The following is a 13,192-nucleotide window of genomic DNA, read 5'->3' as shown; positions in this document are numbered from 1 at the left end:
GGTCACCAATTTGTTAAATTTGTCCGTGTTAGTCTTTACCAAAAGAGGAACTGGAAGTGGCAAGGGGCTAGTCTTCTGAGTGAGGATTATTTCACATGGGCTGGTCATGCCTGTGCCATCTCTGGGCAGACTTCAGGTGAAGGTTGTGCTGACTGCTGCTAGTGAGATAGAGTTGGCTTCCCTTGCCAGGGCACTGATGAGTCACATGTATAATACAATGAATATTTGGGCAAGCAAACCTTGGAACCCTGAGTGACCCTCCCTCAGCCACTTGCCGAATTTTACTGAGCACATACTATGTTGAGCCCAGCAGGGAAGACCGGCAGCTCTGCTGAAAGGAGCTTAGCACCTGTGTGGCAACTGATATGAATTCAACTGAAATGTAACTTTTTATATTATTTTATAAACACCTTTGCTTATTTTCATTATTTTAAACTTAAAACCTTAGTTCAGTATGATGAATTTGTTGATGGAGTTCTTGGAAGCAAAGATGATTCTGCTATGGTTTTGTGAGGCTTCAAGAGAGGGAGGGGATGAAGATGGGCCTTGAAGGAAGGCACGGGCAGAGAGATGCTGGTCTTTCTAGTAGGGCAGTCGTGTGGTCAGACACACACAGTAGCAGAAACAGTGACTTGACAGAGCTTTGAGGGACTGCTTGGGAGAGCACATACTTGTGTTGTGGAGGTCAAGCCTGAGAACCCTATTGGAAGGTGTCTGGGTTCCCAGCTTGGTTTTTATGACTTGTAGAGGGTACAGGAGTGGTTTTTTTTGGGGGGGATGCCATGATCCAAGCTGGGTGGGGGTATTCAGTGTGCAGTGTGCAGTGAGGAGAATAGTTTGAGTATAGTGGGGGGACCAGTGCTAGAGATTCCTCCCCTACTCAAAGGAGAGGGCAGTGATATCTACACTGTCTACCCTGAGGTCCGCCTGCTATCTGACTTTCACCCCATACCTCTCTGTGCTCAGATCAGTACTGACAATGGAATAGATGATATGTGCGGTTTCTCAGTTTTTCCAATGATAGCAGTGGTAGCATAATTTTAAGATTTTTGAAAGGGCTAATGGTGGGAATATGTGTGTGTGTTTGTGTGTGTGTGTGTGCATGTCTAGAGAGAGGAAGAGAGAAAGCACTTCATTATTATAAAGGTAGTATCTGTTTGTTGCAGAATATTTGGGAAAAATAGAAAAGTATAAAGAAAACAGAATAAAATTACTCACGATCTTGCCACACAATAATAGCTATTGTTAACATGTAGTAAATTTTCCTTTCAATTTGTTTATCTGTGCATAAATAAGCATGCCCTCTGAACAATTTTTAACAACGCTGAGATTATCCTTCATGTGTTCTGCTTTTAATGCACTGCTTAAACATACAATTATTTTTCTCATGTCAAAACTATTTGAATTCATACTTAATGGCTGCATAATATTCCTTTGAGTGGACTTAGCCTACTTTATTTAATCATTCTATTAGATATTTGGGTGGTTTCCAACTTTTTATTATTATAAATAACACTGAGATGAACATACAGGGGCATAAACCTTTTATTAGGTCCCTGATGGTTTCCTTGGACAGATTCCTAGAAGAGAAATTACAAAGCAGAAGTTATGAATATTCATAAGAATCCTATTCTGTCTCACCACATAGCTTTACAGAATGGCCATGCCAATATTTACCTTCAACAACGTTTTCTGCCTACTCCCTTGCCTTTGCCATGGTCATCTCCACATTGCTAAGCTGGTCAGTTCCTGGAACTCATCTTACTTAACCGTCAGCTACCTCTGACAGTTGAACTCTCTTTTCCCCAATATACTTTCTTTCCTTGGATTCAAGGTTTTGAAGACTCTCTGAATTTCCCTTCTCCCTCTCCAGCTCCTTTTCTCATCCTTCCTTATCTTTTCGACCCTTAAGCACTGCTCATGAGCTCAGCTCTTTGAACTCTATTCCATCTCTATTTGCCACCTTAGTGACCCCCAGATCCACATCTTCAAATGCTGTCCACACACAGTGGCTCCTAAGTTCTTATCTGCAGGCCAGCCCACTTTCCTGAAAATACTCCTTCAACATCTGTTGTCTACTTAAAAAAAAAATTCATTAATTCATGCATGCATGCATAGAAGAATGGGGGTGTAGGCCAGAGGTACAGGGGGTGAGAGGATTCACCAGAAACAGAGAGGGGAGCAGAACAGGTGGATCTACTGAACTACACTGCTGAAGGGTGCAGGGGGCGAGGCAGATGAGGTCTGCTATACCATGTGGGAAACCTTCCTTCCTGGGGATCAAACTCAGGTCACAGCAATAATAGCATTGACACTTAACCCCTGTGTTATCGGGGTTGTTGTTTACTTGACATCCCCTTTTCGATGCCTGTTAAGCATCTTAAGACAGGCTTCTTCAGGACTGAAGTCCTAATTTCCAAAGCCCCCAACTTCTTGTCCCACAGACTTTCCTATGTCATCAATGCTAATTCTGTTTTTCTGGTTGTTCAGGCCAAAAACGTATTAGGCAATTTGAGTTAGTTCTAATACTTAATTATGATAAGCAACACTGAGATGAACATATGGGTCTAAAACCTTTTAATGCATCTTGTCATTTTCTCTTATACACCACATCATATCTACAAGACCCCTTTGACTTTTCCTTCTACATCCAGAAGTTCTGCATATTAGTCCCTCCAAGCTGCCGTGTAACTCAGGCCCCAGCCCTCCCATCTGGATCATTATACTGTCCTCTCGCTGAAGTGATTTGCTGATTCTTTTTCTGCTGTTCCCCACCTCCCACAACGCTCTGTTCAAGCAGAGTGGCAACCACAGTGAACAGATCAAAATACCAGCTGTGCCTATAAGCGCCTTGCTGGGAGCTCCTTCTTCAGGAGAGGACCACTGCTGTAAAAGATGTTAGATGGGCAGATGGATTGATAGGTGGTGGATGGATGGGTAGATGGATGGATGGATGAGAGAGAGTGTGTAAGAGAGAATGAGGATGAAAAATCAAAGTGAATGGTGGTGTATTGTTACATTGCAACTAAAAGCCTTATCTGTAACAGGCTCTATTTGTGTGTAAGTCAATATCCAACAACGTATCAATTATGTCAATAGGTTGTGGGGTTAGCCCAAAGACTTTCCCTCTATATTTTTTGTGAACTTGTATTGATATTATTGTTATTTCTTATTGAGCACCAACTGTGCTAAGGGTCTCCCATTAGGACTCAATTATACAGTAAATTATAGCATTTCTCCCTTACTATTCAGAGGCAGTCTGCTTACTCCTGTTCTGAGACTGCATTCAAAGCATTGGACTGGAATTTGTTTCCTTTGCTTTTCTGGTGTGTCTGGCTGAATGAGAGGTAGAAATCCCCACTCGCTCCCCCATTTCATAGATTGCACTCGGGAGAAACAGAGAGAATGGGGGTAATGGAATAAGATGACATATTTATCAGTGACATTGTGAGACTCACCTAGCTGCAGGATAGGGTGCATTCTGGAAAGATTTCTGGGGAGATTTTGCTATAACCAAGACCAATTTTGACAAGTTTAGACACAGAGAAGCTTACAGGCTTCTGAAAGCATCTTTGGCTAAGCAGAGCCTCTGTCTGCTTCCTGACCTCCATGTGTCCTTTGCAATTGCAACTCAGTGTTAAAATGTGGGCTACTATTCACCTTTCTCAAGACTTTCCTGCAAAAGCCATTATAGGTGAAAAGAAAAACAAAGACATTGCACCATCCATATTCTGGAAATTTCTTAAGGCTTGTCCATCTCTAGTCTGAGTTGCAGACAATCATGTGCAGTGCATTCATGCACATTCATCAACTCTTCATGTACCTCTGTAGAGATTGGTAGGAGGCTCACACCCTGTGCGTGGGCAGTGGCATGTTAGCTTCCTTCACGTTGGCACCTCCCTCGGAAGAGATGAGGGTGGGCACTCAAGGCAGCTATTGTCTTTTACAACAGTGCCTTACTGACTGGTGTTCATTTCATCAGTGGTGATATTTGCTAACAGAGTATGCTTTTCTTAAATTATTATCAGGGAAATAAAATAAATATAAAATGTAGTTTTTATTTTCCCCATTCTTTCATGTTTATTTTACATTGTGGTAAAATAAAAATAAATAAGATCAACACTCTTAACAAGCTTCCAATTGTATCATAGAGCAGTGTTAACTATAAACACAAGGTTGTACTGATTTCTAGAACTTTCTCCTCTACAGGAATGAGATACTATCACATGCGAACAACAGTTCTGCTTTTCCCACTGCCTGAGCCTTTTGTTTTTATCCCAAAGCTCAGAAATAAGGGGAGTTGGAGAGAGGGAGACAAATAATCCCTAAATCACTTCTGTTTGTCTCCAATCTGCTTGGTGTCCCTCTGACTTTAGCTTTGCTCCTTTCTGGGGTGATTTCAAGACAAAGGTTAATGTTTGTTTAGCAATTATGTTCCTGTGCTAAGCTCTTTTAATCATTATCTCATTTAATCCTCCCAATAGCAGTGCAACTTAGATACAATGATTATCTCCTCGTTTTTTTTTTTTTTTTAATAGATGAGATGACAAACCTGGAAAAGTTGGGTAACATCATTACATTTTCACATAGAGTAGCTGACTGAGGACTTGAATACAAGTCACCTGCCCCTAGAGCCTCTACCATAAATAACCCTGCTAAATCATATTTAAAAATGTTTTTCCCCTTCCTGAGCAGATCTAATGAGACAAGCTGGATAAAGAATCAAAACTGAATGAGAGGAAAGCACAATAAGGCAAAACAAAACTCTCCAATAGGTAGACTTTTCTGTTTAGATTGTCAAACTCACATAAAGCCAAGGGGTATCTAAAAGAGCCATCTGCATAAGTTCTATACCTATATACCTGTGATTAAAAATTACAAATCAAGGCTTATAAACTTTTTTTATCCCAACTTAACCAAGAATCATGTACCTGGCTCAAAATGTCAATCCACAGCAGATTTAATTTAGATACCTATTCTTAAAAAGTTCAGTTTTAAATAGTTGAAGAATAGACATACACTTCCTGCTTGGAACATGCTGCCACTCCTTGTCTTGCATTATCTGCTTCCCTCACTACCTGCTTTGCCCTTGTAGGCATTTGAGTTTGAAATCTCTGCTTAACAGTACAAACTTGGGTGGATGTGGTATGATTTTCTTTGTATACATGGTATATTAATATACAAACACAAAATTCACCTGAAGACAGCATCTGATGAGGCATTTACTTTATTATCATGCTTATTATGTTCCTCTCCATTTTTAAAAGTACTAACATTATATTTACTCTTTGGATTCTAATTCATTTAATTCTTTGTATCCATTGGGTAAAGTAGATATAAGTTCAGAGGAGGAAAAGGGCCTTCTTGAAGATGACTTTTGGGTGGATTTCTTAAAGATGTTTAAAAGAAGGGTAAGGACTTGCTTTTCTGACTTTTACTTCTCCCTTTATAAAGATGACATTGTGTTCAAGTTCAAGGTCCAATCAAATGTTAGCATATAGGTGGGGGTGTTTGAGTTCATCAGAGGAGGTAATAGGCAAGTTGCTTTCCTCTGAACCTGTTTCCTTATCTATAAAATGCAGGTAATGATACTTACTTCACATAATTTATATGAGGTTTCAATAAAATATCCAACAAAGTGCCTAGCACAGATTAGAAATCCAAAACATGTAGGTTTCTATTTCCCTTTCTTCATTCATCTCAGAAACTTGGATTGAATACAGATACAGCAGTGATATCAAAGTATATAAAAGGATTTCTGATGAGAATGTCAGAGAAAGGTTGCAATAAAAATGTACTCTGGCCAACAAAAGCTCCTTAAAATCACCACATCATGTCAATATACCTTATTTGAATTCATTTCTGGATATGTGCATGCAACATCAGTGAGTGTATAAGCATGTGTGTGCACACATGCAGGGGACAGTGGTGTATGGAGTGATAATCTTGCATTTGTAAGCGTGAATGTGTATGTACAGAAAGATACAGGACTCAAGGAAGAGAATACATTGCACAAAATAGTTGATGGTTACCCTTATTTATGTATGGTAACTTATAGTACATAAAATAACATCCGTTTATGATGTTGGTCTTATCTTCTAATTAAAATCATAGGCATGAAGCTTCTTTATACCTGCATAAAATAAGCAGTTTAATTTCTCTGCACCAGGGGAAAAATGATTTCATTGCCTGTTATGTAGCCCATCGGTACACAGTGTAAAGCCTGTGAGGGCAGATATGAAAGCCTCATTCTTACATAGTATATCTGTCCTCTTAAACTCTACAAAGAGCATCGATGCATCCTCTGAGATTTTTTTCAAGGGCAGTGGGGGTGCATTTACCAGTTACTCCTACCCCTTCACCGTTCCAAAGGAGGAGAAAATTATTCTGTCTATGAAAAACCCATCTAAGACTTCCCCCCTAGATTATTCACACATGAATGAAAAAATATATTGTACTGCATCCATTTCTTAAACATTTGCTGATAACTAGCAATAACTTATTCCAATGAAGCAAAAGCAAATATTTGAGAAAAAGAAAGTAAGTTTGTCTTGGAAGCTCAAAGAAATAATAGGGAAAAAGCACTATGAATCTTAGCAGTTAAAGGGATTGAATTTGCTTTAAAGCTTACTTTATAATACTAATATCTGCTATGGCTAACATTTTAAATGTACTGCTATTAATAGTTTCTTTTTATAGGATAGGGAGATAGGCTTGTGCTTAATTTTGTCCTTTGGGCCCAAGGCTCACACCATGTTCAGAAATAGCCCTGACAACTGGCGGCCATGTAGCTAAAGACAGGAAGAACTGTAAGAGGAAATAAATACATTTGCTCATTTAATCGCTCAGCAAACAATAAGAACTCAAAGAATTTCAGTAGAGCTAGATAATAAAGGTCAAAAGAATTATGCTACTTCTGAAACCAGAGACATAAGTGGGGTTGAGTTTTGCCAGGCTGTTTTAAGGAATTCAAATATAGGCATATCAAGATGAACCATTGAATTGTTTTAAGTAGGAGATGTCTAAATCAAACATATACTTGATAATTTATATTATAGGATGACTGTTCTGAACACGGTGCACAAAATGGTTTGGAGGGAACACAGCTAAAGTTGTGAGAATGGCTAGGGGTATCTTCCAGTAATCCTGGGCTGAGCTGATCACATTTGGACTAAGGCAATCAAAGGATACAGGGAGTAAATTGACCTGATTTTGGAGCTGGTAGGTAAAATGCACAGAACTCAGAGACTAACATTAGGAGAGGAGCAAAACAGTAGAGGCAAGGGTGAATCTGAGGCTTTGACCTCATAAAAATGGTTGTGGAAACACACACTCAGGCAGGAAGCACTTGGGGAGGAAGAGGGCCTGGAGGAGGTGCTTTGGGGGCTTCTTGTGTCTGTGGTGTTGGTGGGACATCCTAATAGAGGCAACTACTGGGAAGCTGAATTTTCAAATCTTAAACTGAGAGGGGGAGAACTCATGTTAAAATTTAATTTATGACTTAGTTTCAAAATAGTAGTAGTTGAAAAAAAACCAAACCCAAACAAGAGTGGAAGAGGTTGCTAGAAGCAGTGTGACAATATGTTGAGTGAGAAGAGAAGGAAGTCAAAACATGGGTGCAGAAACATCATATTTAAGGGCCAATAAGAGAAGGTAGAGTATTCAGGATCGGTGTAGAGGGAAGCCGGATGCCTGTGGTGTTCCCTGGAAGGGAGAACTTTAAGAAGGACGCAGGTGTCAGTGGTGTGAAAGACCATTCCCAGCTTCCCGAAGGGAAAGGTCTGAGCACCTTCATCTATTAGATTTAATCCCAGAAAGTCAATCATGCTTCTGAGTGAAACCAGAGTCACTGAAGTGTTGTAAGCATAAACCACATTGCACCGAATGGAGGGTGTTTTCAAGTCCTGAAATGTAAAGAGAAACCCCTTGTCAAGGTGTGTCTAGTAGAGTCGCTGAAGATTCTTTGACACAAGCATTTTCAGTGCAAACATTTTTGCCACTTAACTGGTCAGAAGGCAATTGTTTCAGTAAGAAAGATAAAATCATGAAAAGTAATTTTTGTGTCTAAATTAGCTAAAGAATCCATAGTTGATGCTCTCAGAGACTGTTGTGCTTGGTAAACTTTCGGTTTTGATGGTGGGAGGGATGACCATGTTCACTGAATGGTTTGATAACTGGTATGTTATTTTTTGATGCAGCATGCAGCCTGGCTTTACACTCTTAATTCACACTTCTGGGAAGTTTCATCATCATGTTTTCCATAGAGTCAATATACATAGTTGTTAAACACTCTTTTAAGGTCACCCTGCCTACTCATCACTGTGGAGACCATTATGAAGGGTAAGTTTTATACTATATAAAAATGGGAAATCTGAAACCAAACTGTCAAATGAAACTATCAAACCAAACTTTTTCTTTTATGGCAAAATTGCTTTATGGCCAATTAGTTATGTGGTTAAAAAATGCTGCTGCAAAGAACTTACAGTAAAACTACTTAGAACCTTGCCAAGGACATTCATATGCCCAGTGAACAAAGGCAGTGTGGACATCCTCAAACTTGCTATTGTGGCCTGAAGGCTCTAAATACAAAGTAACTTTCCAAGGTGACCCTATATGGACAGAGGCGTGTTGAGATTTGAACCCGTTCTCGCTGATGCCAGGATTTTGTCACTGGACCGTTCAATCCATTTGACTTGAAGATGACAGACTTTCTTGGGCAGCAATAGTTGGCTCAAATGTCTTTTGGGTTATGTGCTTTGGAAAATATCCAGAAGGCAAGGATCATAAAACCACTTATATCAATTAAATCACTGAAGTTATTCAGAAAGAACAGAACAAACAGTGGGATCTTAGGAGCGTCCTTTCCATGAGTAAAGAGCATTGAGAGAAACAATGTGATGGAGAACAGTAGGTGGAGGGAGAAAGGGAGAGAGATGTGTGCTGATCTAAGGTCAGGGCACAGTATCCCTTAGAACATACTCCCAATGTGCAAAAGACGGTCATGGCAAGTGAAAGTAAAAATCGAAAACTGAAATCTTATATGTATGCAGACCTAACCTTGTACAGTATTTCAGCAATGAAGGATTAAATCAGGAAAAAGAGACACAAACCAATATTTCATAAGGAGGGCCTGATACCTCTTTGTATGCTGTGAAATACAGATACAGGTGACTTTATAGTTAGGCTTTAATTTATTGCATTTATTTCTCCTACTCACTAAATCTATATCCCTCCTCCTTTCTTTAGATCATGCTTCTTAGTGATCCTGAAATGGAGAGCAGCATATTGATCAGCTCGGACGAAGGGGCGACCTACCAGAAATACCGGCTTACCTTCTTTATCCAGAGCCTGCTCTTCCATCCCAAGCAAGAGGACTGGGTACTGGCCTACAGTCTCGATCAAAAGGTGAACCAGTTCTATTTTCATTCATATCTTGTCAGCCTGGTCCTACCCAGTGAAAAACCCTTGTTTATGCAATCCAGATTTTGGAGGGGATTCAATGGCATTTCATCATTCTAACCAAGTTGATTTTATCTGCAGCAACTAGTCTTCCTTTCTTTTCTTTAGTATCAAAATATGCAGACAGTTATATTTCATTTATTGGCAATGCTATTTATCATTTCATAGGTTTAAAATAGTTTTCTCTAGAATTTTACTCATTTGACCTTTAAAACAACCCTGTGAAGAAACTAGGGACTATGTGTTCATAATAATTTTAAGGAGTGTAGGAAACAAAGGTACAGAAAAGCTAAGGTGCATGTTCAAGCCCGCCCAGCTAGTAGTGGATCCAGGTCTTGAATGCATGTTGTTAGATTTCAAGACTAGACTATATCCCATCACACCTTGATGCCTTGATTTGAAAAAAATTTGATATAGCGTTATTCTCAGTTTAGCTGAGGAAGGGAAACTTCACATATGTCTATGCTGTTATTTGCCAAAGGTGCAGTCAAGATATAGTGACCTATAAGTGACCTATAGTGACCTCCTTAAGCTCCTAATCCATGTATCAGGCTCCGTACTTGACCTTGTCTCTTGTGTGTCTCAGATGCCTCCAGATTGAGTATATTCCAAAAATAACCCACTGTTCTACCCCTACCCCCAACATAATTTGCTCTCTTAGTATTTCAGCTGCAATTCCAGAACTGCAACTAATTATATACATTTAGTTGCAAAAGTGAGAAACCTAGGAGATATCCTAGTAATTCCTGTTTCTTAACCATTTCTACCCATCATAGTCTTTTCTATAAATATCTCGTTTCCATCCATTTCTTTCTATTACCACCACCATTCAGACATAGGTTACGTTTGCTATTGGAACTTTTGCTAGAATCTCTCCCAGTGTATTCACACAATAGCCTAAATATTATATTCTTCAAATATAGATCTTGTGATTTCATGCCTTTGCTTAAACTCCTTCAGCACTTTCTCATTGCCCCATAAATAAGGCTAAGTTCTCCATAGATCTTTCAGTGCCTGTGCTGGTCTCTCCTTTCTTATGATTCACTGTTATCCCTTCCATTTGAATGATTGTCTTTCATTCCTTCACCCCAGTTGTCCACTGTGCTCCCTTTCCTAGATCTAGAATCTTCTTCCCAAAGTAAACTTCATCACTGTCTCATCTCACACCCAGAATTACTCCCTCAGAATGTCTTCCCTAAACTCCCTAACAGTTAAATCCCCTTAGGTATTCTTTCACTCCATCAAAATACCCATCATCGTTAAGATTTTACATTGATTGATGTGAGTTTTGGATCATTTGCATCAAGCTCCAGGAAGACAGGACTGTTGTACAGCACTCTGGTATAACTGAGTATGAGTTACTTAATAATGCTCATTAAATATTGGTTACATAAACAAGTTAGTTGATGAATGTGTAAATGCTATGGTAATGAACCTTCTAGAGTCCATCAACTTATACTTAACACAAGGGATCTTAGATTTTCTTCTCTGTATTTCCTGTCATCTCAGAACCTTAGTACTATTTTGATGCCAAATTATTATGTAATATGGTAGAATCAATCAGTGGAAGGAAAAAGATAATTACAAACACTGTCTTGCATAGAGATATGTAGAAAATAACCTTGGTTGGAGAGCTCCTTCTCTGTCCTTTTTTCAAAATCCTGAAACAGTTGCTCTTCAGCATACATTTGAATATTTGATTTATAATGTGTGTGTGTGTGTATGTGTGCATGTGTGTGAGATGTCAGCACCTTTAAACAATAATTTCAACATAACCTTTATATCTCTCATTAAGGAGCCTCATGGTGGGCGCCAGGTGCTTAATGCAATCCCCTAAGGACACCCAGATGACATTTGCAGAGCAAAAGCCATTGCAAATACATTTCTTTCATGGTATCAAGTGGATATTGTGTGAAAGACTTAGCCAAATGTCAGATAGTCTGTGAGTTTAGATGCTTAGAATAGCCAGAAAATTTGAAGCTTTATTGAAAAAAAAATAATATATATTTGGATATTGCTAAATGACTGGATGCTAACTTATTTAGATGAAGCCCAGGCCCCTGACCATGTTTTTATTTATTCAGAGACAAGCTGGGTTAGAAGCAACAGACATCTCATGGCAGGGGGTTAATAAAGCAAATGCAACGTGTCCTGTGTGTATCTGGAAGGCGTATGTTCTCCTCCATGTCCACAGTGCTAAGAACATCTGGGGCATGGCTAATGAGCTACCCTTGTGGGTATAGTGCATTCAAAATACTTTCAGACTGGGTGGCTGCTTTTTTTCGGAAACATGACAGTGGGTGTTGTGGATTTACCTAATCACATTACACATTTGCGGATGCATTTTTGAGAAGGTATTCTTTCCTGTTGACATCTTTTACATGATGTGACTGGACTTTCTTCAGGCCCACTAAGTCTCTGATGGATGCCCTGCCATTCTTTTGAATAAATGGTTTGAGGAGCTAGATGATGCCTTTGGCAACATTTGTAGAGTTGGCCTAAAACACCAGGCTCCAGTTATCCTATCTTCAGTAGAATTTTTCTTTATTGGGGGACAATTTATTGGTTCAGAGTCAAAGAATGATCCTGGGCAGCAGCAAATGAAGACACAAGTGTAGTTGAGATTGATATTCACATGTCTTATTTCAGACTGGATCCTTGTCTGATGGGCATGCATTGAGGCGGCTGGCTGCTTCTAGACAAAATGAAAAGTGTGGTAGTTAGGTGACTGCAGCATCAAAGGGAGATGTTGTGGTGAGGAGTGAATCGATGTTTCCATTATTGTGCCTTTGATGAAATGCACTAGCAATTTCTTTAGAATCGGTAAGACTATCTCATTAGGTTGTGGTATTACAAAAGACCTAATTGAATGATATTTTAAAAGGACAATATCCAATTGCTAACTCAGTGCTGCAGGGTACTTGCCAGGAGATCTCACTGAGTAAAAGGTATTTGGGGGGGGGGAATTAAGGAAATGCCTTCTGGATAGAACACTGTATCCAGAAATTAAGAGCTGCATATTGCGTTGAGGCACTTCATGGCAGTTTGTGGATTTACAGGGAAATGTGGCTACCTTTGACTGGTCCAAGTCAGGTTGTGGGTGAAGATCTTGCCAGCCTTATAATTTCCAAAGCTGTGAAGGATTGGGAGTAAAGGGGCAAATGCACCTTGCTCTTGACCCCACTGGAGTACCAAGCCACTGCATTTCTGATGCATCCCAGACTACCAAAGCCCTCTCTGTTTCCTGCAAATCTTGACTTCGACTTTTGACTAAGTCCTTCCACTTTGTCTATCCCTTGAACTTACCAATTCCTCCTCACTCCTGTAGGGCTCTACCCTACAGGTTCTCCCGCCATCTTGTATTTTAATACTAAAGGACTCAGTGCCAAGTATATACAATAGATTTTATCTTGGGCATCAGAATCTTAAGAGTGTTTCATATGAATATTTGAGATTAAAAAGTCAGTGGCCCTGATATGATATGGGTGACGAAATTGGAAATAAGAAAGGATACTTCTCTTTTCTCAGAAACAAAACTCTAGAACATCTTCTAAGGGCTGTGTGTTTACCAGTTGTTTAAGAGGCAAGATTCTCTTTTGTTTCTATCAGGTTACTTCCTGCATGATGACTGAAACAGCTTTTGTTGTAATGTTTTGGATTAGCTGAAGGGCTCAGTGGTCTTATAACCGAAAATTTTTGAAAGATTTTGAGATGGGTTTTGAAGACATTGCAA

At 39.4% G+C, this 13,192-nt stretch overlaps 1 protein-coding gene across 1 annotated transcript in view; it reads left to right on the top strand.

The window, feature by feature from the left end:
• SORCS3 (sortilin related VPS10 domain containing receptor 3) overlaps nt 1-13,192 on the top strand; it is a 520,755-nt gene that overhangs the window by 266,184 nt on the left and 241,379 nt on the right. The window contains exon 4 of the mRNA XM_054690210.1: nt 9,247-9,405. Within this exon, the coding sequence (XP_054546185.1) occupies nt 9,247-9,405 (159 nt within the window). The remainder of the gene's footprint in view (nt 1-9,246; nt 9,406-13,192) is intronic.

This window comes from Talpa occidentalis, unplaced genomic scaffold (assembly GCF_014898055.3).
Source record: "Talpa occidentalis isolate TD23 unplaced genomic scaffold, MPIMG_talOcc4v2.1 talOcc4.8, whole genome shotgun sequence".
Classification (NCBI taxonomy): Eukaryota; Metazoa; Chordata; class Mammalia; order Eulipotyphla; family Talpidae; genus Talpa; species Talpa occidentalis.
This window is presented reverse-complemented; position numbering and strand designations above follow the sequence as displayed.